Source organism: Neoarius graeffei, chromosome 19 (genome assembly GCF_027579695.1).
Source record: "Neoarius graeffei isolate fNeoGra1 chromosome 19, fNeoGra1.pri, whole genome shotgun sequence".
NCBI classification, from domain to species: domain Eukaryota; kingdom Metazoa; phylum Chordata; class Actinopteri; order Siluriformes; family Ariidae; genus Neoarius; species Neoarius graeffei.
In genome coordinates this window covers 18,240,176-18,252,043 of record NC_083587.1, presented here as the reverse complement: position 1 = coordinate 18,252,043, position 11,868 = coordinate 18,240,176, and the positions used below count along the sequence as shown (strand labels likewise).

Below are 11,868 nucleotides of genomic sequence, written 5' to 3'. Positions count from 1 at the left end.
GTTTGGAGCCATTTTATATTTCACAAAGGCTAAGTGCCAAATGACTTCCATATTTAAGTTCACTATAGACTGTGTACCATTTTATGGTATTAAAAAAAAAAACTTTATAAGAAACAAACACTACAGTTATTTGAATAACACATTTATTATTTATTATTATTTATTATTATTATTATTATTATTATTAAAAGGGCGCGTGCTATTCTGTCAGCCCTAAAACATCGCACGAGACACAACGGTTATAAAGACACAGTCACGTGGTTCGTTCTGAGGTAAAGTTAGCGGGTTTTAGCATCTTGATGAAGACAAGATGGAGGAGATTCTGTCTCTGAAAGAATCCATAGTCACATACTTGGACAGAAGTGGAGGCCTGCGTAAACTTATTGAAGCCTGCCAGTCTCTTAAAGGTTGGTTTTGAAGGGGGAATATTTCATTTCCAAATCCATATACCTCCATAGTTAAACTGACTCTACAGCTAGCCTATGAACAGCCCGTTTAATAGCATATACAAACACTATTAGCTTTGATGACACATCATAAATAAGCCTTTCTTTTTTTTACTTACTTACCTCACATTAACATTACATACGTGTATTGTGCATTTATTTTTCCTCTTTCATATTATGCATATAAATGTTATTAACCCTGACCCATATAAACAACTTCGACATTTATTTTCCCTAAATGTTTAACATTAAAATGCAACTCAGGGTGCCTGGTTTCACATAATATATAAATTAAAAAGTTTTGTTTAAAAGCAACATCTAATCTTATGTAAATGACTAAAATATATCCTTGCTTTGATGCAGTGAAAAAAATTTATAAGATTTAAAAGCATGTGTAAGAAAAACCGTCACACATTTGATAGTTACATTAATAAGATTTAATAACTTAATACAGTAATAATAAAGCCAACTGGCTGCAAATACTATTCAACCAAACTTGTCAGAGGTCATGAAGGTATTATATTCATTTGCTAAAGTATAGATTAGATTCACTTTATTCATCCCACGTCGGGGAAATTCACGTGTTACAGTAGCAAGAAAAATGTCAAACAGATCTCATCTCATTATCTCTAGCCGCTTTATCCTGTTCTACAGGGTTGCAGGCGAGCTGGAGCCTATCCCAGCTGACTACGGGCGAAAGGCGGGGTACACCCTGGACAAGTCGCCAGGTCATCACAGGGCTGACACATAGACACAGACAAACATTCACACTCGCACTCACACCTACGCTCAATTTAGAGTCACCAGTTAACCTAACCTGCATGTCTTTGGACTGTGGGGGAAACCGGAGCACCCGGAGGAAACCCACGCGGACACGGGGAGAACATGCAAACTCCACACAGAAAGGCCCTCGCCGGCCACGGGGCTCGAACCCGGACCTTCTTGCTGTGAGGCGACAGTGCTAACCACCGTGCCGCCCATGTCGAACAGATAACAAATAAAACTGAAATAAAAATTAGACAAATGAAGGATTAAATACAGAGGGCTATTTGCATTATCTATAGTGAAAAAGTATAGAAAAATTGCCTTATTGAGAGGCTCTGAAAAATTGCACATTACAGGTAGACTCTATATATACACACACACGTATACATAAATTTTATATATATATATATATATATATATATATAAGTATGCATAAAAATAGTTTAGGGCCTATATTATTGCACATAATTGCATATTAAAGTATACCTGAGAGAAAAAAAACAGTAATTAAAAATACAACTAATAAGTGAGCCAAAAGACCTTTTTAAATTAAAGATTTTCTCAGGATGTCATCAGAATAAATACATTAGCTACACGGGTCTCAGAACAACATATACCCTGTTTGAGTAAAAAAAAAATAAAATAAAAAATGACAGTTCAGTCATTCATGACTATATTTTTTTATACTGCTCCAAAAAGAGTCCTGTTTAATTATTTTTCTCAGATTCCCAGCAGGTGTATCGTTTCAGTTTTGACGTGAACCCCTCTGACATAGTTGAACTGGATGCCAGACTGGGAGACTGCATATTACACGACCCCCTGAAAGCCACTGCACTCTTTCAGTCTGTATGTTTCGTTTTGGATGATTACGGGTATACAGCGATTATTTTGTTAAGTTAGGGTTGCAGGTGTGATTTAAAAAAAAAAGGTATTTATGTACCGTATGTGTTTCACAGGTTTGTTTTCTCTCAATAAAGACTCTGTCACTAATTGAGCACATACACACAGAGAACCAGGTACTACATCATATCATGAGCCCTTATTTCCCTGTCCTGTCAAAATTTATTATTTTGTGATTATCTCTTTTTCAATCCACCAAGATTAATGTTATTTTACGGCCAACACACATGCCACCATTTCCCAACTACATTCTGGACTTATCGGAGTTCCCTCGTGCCTATTATCTGATGAGACCAGTAGCATTAGAGGGCCTTGTAATTGCCATGACTTGTGTGACAAAATACACTCAAGGAGCCAGATTCATCTGTGCAGAAGAAAAATGTCCTTGCTCCAGAGGTAACTGAATCAAATCTGTTTAGCATGAGCCTTTTTAGTGTTTATGGTGTCTCCAAATATATCTGTCATCACGATTCCATCAGGTTTTCAACATATTAGAGTACATGCACCAGGAGCTACAGAGTCAGCAACTGTCCGGAGTGACTTCATCTGCTTTCTTTGCTCTTCGCCACTCAAAGAGGATGTGAAATCTCGTATTTTAGGGGGTAAGAACTAGGGATGGGCTATTGCTTAATTAAGATCATGACATGTTCCTGAATATTGTAAGGATTGTCAGTGCTTTCATAACTTTGTTATTCACTGTACAAATTCTCATCATTTAATATTTCCACCTCATAAAGAACTTTTTCAGAGGTTTTTCATACCATGGCTCCACTGTTAGCACTTTAACAAAACCTAAGCCAAACTAAACATTGTGATAAAGTGTATTGTGAAGATATCTTTAATTATCATATCAGCTAGTATCATTACCAGCTAGATCTTCTTTTTTTTTTTTTAAATACATTGTTTGGAAAGTGAAATCGAAAAAATCTGATGACATGACTACTGATGACAGATAGTGTTCTCATATCACTATTACAAAATAAGAAAACGATGTAAATGCCTCATTTACATGCCAAAAGCTCAAGCGACAATACGGAGAACATGGAACTGAGCATATATTTGTGAGCCAGTGTACTTTGTACATTCCTGAAATATTTCAACGATTATATAGCTGGAACATGTTAAGTAGTAGACTTTAATAGTTACACCCAAGAGTCAGGAAAAACAAACTGATCTCATATTAGAAAGCCCTTGTGGTGCATAGGTATGAAGTTCTCTGTGCGTTTCCTTTTGTAATTGACACTCATGTTAATTATGCTCAGATAAGCAGCTGATTGAGCTTGTACATGTGAGAGCGCTGGATGTGTTGGGAGTCCATGAGCCTTGCTCCCTGAGATATCAATCTGTCACTCTATTTTTGAGAGGTAGGTCAAGATGTGATATCACCTGTACAACACAGTATCATTCAAATCTTTTCTACTCACAGTAAGGACATTGGAGTATCATCAAATGAATGAGCTTAATTCTAAAGACTAATGCTTAAATTAATAACAAAAGGTCAGTATGAGATATTAGACATTTTTTTCAGTATACACAACTGTCTAGTCTAATCACACTGAAAAACACAAATATAGTATATTAAATGCAGCTGGATGATGGACCGTATCTGCCAGCCAAATGAAGTGGTGAGCCGATGTGTCTCCATCTCAGCTGTAAATGTAAATAAAATTAAAAAATACAGTTAGCACAGCAAACACTATTGGCTAATTTACCCAGCTACCATCAGGTAAAATTGACTTTATATGCTATATTTTGTGTTAATTATATACTGTAGCTTAGTGTATACATTACAACATACTTTTAAACATTAGGTCATGCTGTTTGAAACGGTGTAAACTCCAGTTACTAAATACATAAAATGTACATTCCACTCATGTGAAAATATTTTTGTGTTGTATCCTAATTTTAGATGAACTATGCAACAGTATGAAAATTGGCCAGCTCTACCGAGTAGTAGGAATACCAGCACATGTACACCAGTGGTCCAATATTACTTGGACCATCGAGGCTTGCAGCATTCAAAATATCATGCCTGAATGTGAGTAGTCCATTTCAGTTTAGGAAATACATAACACATTGCCATGTTTTAGGAGTGTCAGGATCACTGATCTTAGACTGCTTCTTACAGATCCCTCCCGTGTAAGCGACAATTTCCAGACCCTGCATGCTGCCTCAGCCTGTTCCCCATGGAGGTTTTCTGCCATTGTTGCTAACTCATTTGGCTCTCCAGTAATCCCACCTGGCCTGTACAGCACACTGAAACTGGCGCTGCTTCTTAGCCTGGTGCAGACCAAAGAGGAGAATTTCAAGGCACACAATCACTTGGATGTGCTTGCACTCACCAGCAATACTCTTAATATTGAGAGGTATCGTTTAGAGACTGTTAGATAAAAGACATACATAGTCATTTTGTTAGCTCTGGATATGTATGTTTGTATATTACTGTTTTTCAAGACGTCCCTCCTTTGATATTTAATCAGGCCCAGATATATAGTTACTTTGCTCCTTGTCTTATACTGATATTATTTGGCTACATAAAAGTAAATAAGCCCACATAGACCTGTAGCAATTATTTAACTGTGTACATTCATCGTAAGGTTAATGACATACAGCCTGAGCCTGGCAGCACGGGGTATTCGTCACCCGGTTACTGGAGAACTGTTCGCCTCCTTGTCCAAGGATGAACATGGAGCAGGAACAGCCAACATCCATGCAGGCTCTGCTCTCCTGGCTGCTGGGGGTGTGTGCCTGCTTGGGGACTTAACATGCTACAAAAAAGACAGGATAGACACCCTCCAATCAGGTATCATGGAAAGAAAATAAAGTTAGGGGTATTTTATTACATGCATGAGGTGAATTGGAGTAGTAAACCATTATCAATAGAGAGTAGTGTAAGAAATCCCACGACACGCACACACAGTTTATCATGGTTTATCTTGTGTTCCTGCAGCATTAGATAGCAGAGCAGTATCAGTGTTTATCCCTGGAAAGAAGTATGGTGAGGACGCTGACCAGATTATTTCCTTCCCAATCAACTGCAACTTTTGGGCCCTGGCTGATGCATTAGCTCCTCCTAAAAAAGCTAACAGGCCAGACAGTGCACTGCTGGGCTCTGTTGTAGGTTCACACCCTCTTATATGAATATGAAATATATTTCTTGGTTCTAATGAGTATTTCCTGGAACTGATGCACCATAGAATTTGAATTAATATATCTGTATTAGCTGGCATTTTCCCAGAAACAAATCAATTGGCTTTACTGAGGCCTTAAAAACAATGCAATCACCAATATCCATTTTGCCATAATGACTTTGTCTTCTAAAATTCTTCGTAAAACATAACTAAAAAAGTCATGCTTTGTTTAGGATTTGCAAGATGGCAACAAAATTGGAACAATCAGTTCCGACAGAAAACCTTGTACAAGCTACATTCCAGGTTTCTTGTTTTGACCCAACCTTGAAACAATGGTGCATAAATTTTTAGGCGACACAAGTTCTATCCACATTTAGTAACAGGAAGCAAAGACAATATACTCTTATTTGGAGAAGTTCCAAGTTGCAAATAGCCTGACAAATATTACTCATCTAGGGTGTCTATGGTTCTTATGAATTTGTCAAAAATTACATTTAATTACTTTTTAAATTACATTATTTAATATTGAATTAAAATTACATGGATTATCTTAATTTACATGGTTTTAGATTTTCAGCTTTAGGCTATTTGTGTATTTTATCAAGATACTGTTATTTGTTCACATCACTGCAAATTACAAATCTGCTGTAGTGACATTTATGAATACTTTTAAAAATGTACGTCACCATTAGAATACCTGTAGATGCCCTGGCATCTGGATTAAAGAAAATCTAAAAAGAATATAACGTACATATACTGTGTGTAGGAGATGGGTCCGGTACCCCCACAAGTTGTAGATGCATTTGGGCTTGTGATCCAGTGTCGAGAGCCAGGAGGTAACCACCCACTCCTTCCTATGACAGTACACACCCTGAAGCAGGCCATTTCACCAGGAGAGCCCATTTACCCTGCCTGCATGCAGTTTACCACACAGGCCTACAAAGAGGTTAAGCCACAAACATTTCTGTAAAATTCCATTTCATTTATTAACCTTTTAACTTGTGTGTCTGGTAACACTGTGTATATTGTACATAGTGTACAACTTTAATCACCCCTGTTCTCTTCTTCAGTTCCTAGCTTATGCTCGGAATCTAAAAGTAGACATGAGCGTTGAGGCTGAGAAGATGATTCATGGTTACTACATGGCCAGTCGGAGAGTGCGCTCCTCAGTATCTGTCACATCCATTAAGCTACTGTAAGCATGAGTTTAAAATACCTACGTATAAAGGAAGCAGGGGCTTGAAGAGAAAACAAACTGTTAAACTAGGACCCTAAACTATAACGTGTAAGAGAGCACAGTCCTGGGTCATTATATCCCCCTCTGCACTCCAAATTCAATACACAAAGGAATCAGTAATTGTTGGAACAATTTAATGGTGACTAAAATTAGAAATGGCTGCAACAAAGCCGAGTACACAATAAATGGACAGTACAATTGCTTGCCACTAGATGGTAGCCTTAGAACATCTACACACTAGATAAACGTACGAGTTCTTTCTGGAATCTGCTTTGCCTTTGGACAAATTCCGGCCATTATGAGAGACAATTATTTGGGGAGTCAATACATTTGTGATAATTAGATAATGAATCTCATACACAAATTCTGTGCTTTAACTTCTACACAGCTCATTACTGACCCCATTCACCAGTATCCTTCAAGATAAACAATACATTCATAATTCACTATTGCAGTACCACAAAGTGCACTTAAATACAAAATGTATTTTGCTTGCTGGTTTTGCCAGGATAGCCCTTGCACAGGCTCATGCCAAGCTTAACCTGAGGACTCTTATTCTGGAAGAGGATGCAGTTATTGCAGTGCTGCTGTGTGAGAACTCCATTACCCTCAGACATGGTGAGATCTTTACAAGTGAACCTTTTAAGATTAATCATTCCCTGTAGTAAACTGAATAGATTACTAGCTGCCAATTAACATGATCTTTCAAGTTAAAGTTGCTTTGGTAGTAATTTACTAACTTTAGAAGGTATAATAAAGAATCTTAAAAAAAAAAAAAAAAAGCTCCATATTCAGTGAGGGATATACCACTAGCATAAAAACACTGCAGCAACAAACATTTAAACAAACTTTTTTTAGATGAAGGTTTCAACATTCACTTTTTATATATCACTTCTGTATTAGTTCACTATTATTTATGGATCATGATGAAGCTCTTATTCTTCAGAGTCTGTCTTGGGAATGCAGGAGCCTCAGCACTTGTTCTTCCACCCAATGCGGCGTTTCCCTGTGACCTGCATGACCTGGAGTCCCTGCACAGACGAGACCTGACCTTGGAAGAGTTCCACCAGCAGATCCTGCAGTTTGTATACAACTATGCACCAGGAGCTGCCACCTACATCATGGAAGAATAGGGCACATTTGATCTCTCCGGTATCTCTGAATCATCTTTACAAATGACACATCTAATACTAAGGCATATTTAAAAAAAAAAAAAAAAATTTTGCTTAAACACTCAAATGTCAAAACCATTAAGTTAGATATAGCAAGGTTCAGCTCAGCTGTTCTTAAGTTAGGATAAAATATTTAACACAGTAGTATTAACTTCACATATTTAAAATGTATTCGTCTTACCATATTTATAAATGCATTTTCTAATCTCCCACCCCCATGCAATCAATAACTTGCACTGCCGAAGAAGTCGGGTCTCTAAAGATGATTGGAGTAAAACGATGGTGGGGAAAAAAGCCAAAAGGAGAATGATTAACAAGACAAGCTAAACAATGCAACTTCCCAGATGTGATAATGTAAATTACATGAGTGGGCAAAGATCACATGTGTACCATCTATGCTCTGGCTTTAGAATCCTAACTGCCTAACCCACAATCAATTAATAAACATGACCCCAAGATAGCTTTTCAGATAGTCACATTATCAACAACCCAGTCTGGTCTGATGGGTAAACGGCGAAAATGTGAAAAATCATCATAAATGCAGCATCTCGGGTACAAATTTATTTATTTATTTTTTTTAAATTGGGGAGAATTGTCTTACCATGTCCTGAGACATCCATGTTCAGTTTGTAATATCCATTTCTGAAGAGGGAACAAACGCCAATTTCACCACCTGCCCACCATAAGATACTCTTCAGTGAATATCTGAGCTCTATAGCAGAATCAATCACAGCATCAACAACCCAAACTGGTCAGATGGGTAAATGGCAAGAACATGAAAGTCAGTCAGTACAGATCCACATTTTGCATCTGAGAAAACATCTCTTCTCACCCTGATGATGCAACACAAACTGCAGCCAATGCAAATCCACGTTTGTTGCTCTCAATCTAATAATTCAGGACAAGAAAAGAAAATACAAAGTGAGCCATTTGCTTCTGCCCCAGGATGTGAAACCCCCCAGTGTCAAAGATCAGAGTACAAGTTCTGACCTATAAATTTTGAATTTACTATGGTAAATCTACCACAGAAAACATATACACACCACTATACAAATGCCTTCTTATATCTGGAGGATGAAAAGCTCTGTCCACTGGGGGGCAGGTCAGAGGAAAAACACCTCAAGTACTAAAGCACCTTCTATGTACATCTTAAAACAGCAGAAAAGCTACGGTTATGCCAACACGTGTATTGGGCCATTAACCCATTCATGCAACATGAAGAGCAGGGGTCTGCAAATCTTATCTGCAGTGGGCTGATGTAGCTGCAGGCTTTTGTTTCTAGCCAAACTGGAAGCACACTTGATAGTTGATTGGAGACCAAGATGAACCGATTAAACAAGTGGAATCAGGTGTAGCTCCTGCTTTGTTGGAATGAAAGCTTGCAGCCCATTGTGGAGAAGACTGAAGACCCCTGCTCTATACCATTACATACATAAACCATTCATCTTACCAATGATGGAAACTGACACAAACCACAGCAAAGGCAAGGTCATACTGCCCCCCACTGTTTACATTACACTTAACTGAAGTTAAAAGCAAGTATAACCCCCCCCCCAGCTGTAGCCTGCTCACTCATACACAACAAGCTGGCTTTTCAGAGAGTCACATTATCAACAGCCCATTCTGGTCTGATGGGTAAACGGCGAAAATGTGAAAATCATCATATGCAGCAGCTCAATTTTAAATAATACCAATTTTAATAAAAATTATACCAACATACCTTATCTTGAGACACCCAGGCTCAGGTTACTTTTCAGTAGTTCATTTCTGAGGAAAAACTACATCTTAATTTCATGTTGCTCATCACCCATATATTAATATTATTGGGAGTAAAGGAGTCTGATATTCAATGCTCAGAGTGTCACATTATCAACAACCCAAGCTGGTCAGATGGGTAAACGGCAAAAAACATGAAAATCATCACAGCTCAGACTCGTCAAGAATTAAAATACTTCACAATCTGTGTGTGGGTTTTTGTTTTTCACATATATGGCAAGTCACTGTATTACCTTGTAGTCTCCACGTCACCCATGGCCTTGGCCATTGTTTGGAGTTCCTACTGTATAGAGAAAAACGAATGTTTAAAACATAGTATCCCCCCTCCAAAAAATATATATATTACATGTCAAATTCAGAACCTACAATTGAGTTGTACTGTCCAATTGGGGTTTGATCCCTCCACCACCCACATTTACACCTCAAATAACCACTCCTTAATTAGCCCATTTCTGTTACAATTACTTATTTTACACTGCTTCAGATAAGCAGCACTGAAGGAACAATCAATACATGAACTCAATTCTACGCCATAACTTGACTGATGAACCAAAGGTCAAAGAGCAATATGTAACACAGCTTGAGACCACAACATCCAACACCAACGCAAAAGGTCTTACCACAGCTAGTAGAACTCAAGGTCAGGACCTTAACCAAGACCGTAGCTCCTCAGAGAGGACTAAATTCAAAATTTCCCCAATATAGGTCATGTGAAGACCATTACCAAGCCATTGTGGCCTCACAAGGGACAATAGACCTGGTCATAGCCAGTGGACAGTCCTACAAACAGCAATGCAAAGAGCAAAGGGGCAATTTATCAACCCAAGTGGGACACAACTGTCAACATGATTTATAACTACTGTAAGTGATAAGTAGGCTGCCTGTTGAACACAGTGTCATGATCACACAATAACTTGTTTCTATAAAACTTGAAATAAAGATTTACCCCTATCCTGTCCAAATATAAACCAGAGGTATAATCCAAAGGAAATCTGCACGAGTGCAACCTGGATGAATTACATCCTCTCAAAAACAACCACCCAACTCAAAGTCTGGCAGGAATTTAACAAACTTCCATCCGTTTATCCTGGGCAGAGTCACGGGCAAGCTGGAGCCTATCCCAGCTGAGGCGGGGTACACCCTGGACAAGTCGCCAGCTCATAGCAGGGCTGACGCATAGAGACAAACAACCATTCACATCTACGGTCAATTCAGAGCCACCAATTAACCGAACCTGCATGTCTTTGGACTGTGGGGGGAAACCCACACAAAACACAGGGAGAATATGCAAACTCCACACAGAGAGGGCCCCCGTCGGCCACTGGGCTCGACCCCACAACCTTCTTGCTGTGAGGCAACAATACTACACCACCGTGCTGCTGCCCATTTAACAAACTTACAAGACAAACTTGAAAACAGCAAATATACGCTATACACTCAATCATTAGTATTATGCGTTAACCGTTAGTTATAGATTATAAAGTTAGAAATGCATAAAATTAAAGAATGGGTTTCAATCATGAGTTCAGTTTCAAAATCCATTTTTAAACACCATCTTTTTTTCATACCAATAACTAGACGTAAACTTTTAACATCATCGAAATCCTCTCCCAAGGTGCTTGTTATTTAAGACCAAAACCCATGAACTTTGAGAGTGAGAAGGAAAAAAAAAAAGACCACCACGTGGTCTGATCTCGAAACAGTAGTCTCAAGACCAAGGAGTTTGTCTATTTTTCCATTAACGATTTATACCTTATAATGTTAATAATCTAAATTATTAAACAAACGATATATTATTTCCAATCTACATAAAAGTAACGTGTGAAGTCGTCTGGATACTTTTCATATCCGAAAGATAGGCCAGGAGCAACGGAGTTACAAATTACTGGAAAGTGCATGGCCTTATTTTAAAGCATTGTGCTTAAACAATGTTATAGCAGCTAACTTAATCGTATTTTACCTGAACAAATGTAATTCAGCGTGATAAAGCATTCTGCTTAGGCGACATCCGCGGCCCTTGAAGACATCCTCCGCTGTGGGATCCATGCTGCAAAGAAAGAGGTCTTGCGCATGCGCGTTTTATTATTTCAGCCCAGACTTCCTTTTGCAAACGTGTACATGCGCACTAGACCCTGCTGAGCGCACTGTTGTCAAGAATGTGCACTGCAGTTCTGACTTATGAATAACAAAATAGTACTTTTTTTTATTTTTGATCTCAAGATGCTCTGAACTTATTTCAATGTAGCTACTAGGAAAAATATTTTAAATACATGAACGTGAAAGCCTAGATAAATGAAAATAGGCTAAGTGTCCCAAATTCCCCAAAAATTTTCAGTCAGTTTTGGAAAAAGGACAGCCATGCTTCTTTATCTTATATAAACATGTTTCCTTCACATGTAGGCCTAGATAGTCAGCACTTTAAGGATTTCAGAAATGTGTGT

At 38.2% G+C, this 11,868-nt stretch overlaps 1 protein-coding gene and 1 long non-coding RNA gene across 2 annotated transcripts; one reads left to right on the top strand and one right to left on the bottom strand.

Moving 5' to 3' along the window:
* The first annotated feature begins 249 nt into the window (after positions 1–249).
* On the top strand, positions 250–7,640 carry mcmdc2 (minichromosome maintenance domain containing 2). The gene is made up of 14 exons (XM_060899764.1): positions 250–407; positions 1,936–2,057; positions 2,168–2,227; positions 2,312–2,507; positions 2,591–2,713; positions 3,374–3,475; positions 4,021–4,149; positions 4,240–4,477; positions 4,709–4,914; positions 5,062–5,228; positions 6,009–6,188; positions 6,313–6,437; positions 6,988–7,097; positions 7,446–7,640. The coding sequence occupies exons 1-14, from the start codon at positions 311–313 to the stop codon at positions 7,610–7,612; spliced, it is 2,022 nt and encodes a 673-aa protein (XP_060755747.1). The 5' UTR covers positions 250–310; the 3' UTR covers positions 7,613–7,640.
* Positions 6,600–11,483, bottom strand: LOC132867057 (uncharacterized). The gene is made up of 7 exons (XR_009650671.1): positions 11,388–11,483; positions 9,661–9,710; positions 9,372–9,418; positions 8,484–8,539; positions 8,253–8,363; positions 7,833–7,907; positions 6,600–7,593 (listed from the first exon to the last, which is right to left on the bottom strand). It is a non-coding gene; the product is annotated as an uncharacterized LOC132867057 (long non-coding RNA).
* Between the last annotated feature and the right edge of the window lie 385 nt (positions 11,484–11,868).

Bases quoted from the DNA above. Each gene is read 5' to 3' on its own strand.
- mcmdc2 (XM_060899764.1), top strand. From the start codon at position 311: ATGGAGGAGATTCTGTCTCTGAAAGAATCCATAGTCACATACTTGGAC. The intron at 4,478-4,708 runs GTATCGTTTAGA...ATTCATCGTAAG, and splicing joins AATACTCTTAATATTGAGAG to GTTAATGACATACAGCCTGA. The intron at 6,438-6,987 runs GTAAGCATGAGT...TGGTTTTGCCAG, and splicing joins GTCACATCCATTAAGCTACT to GATAGCCCTTGCACAGGCTC.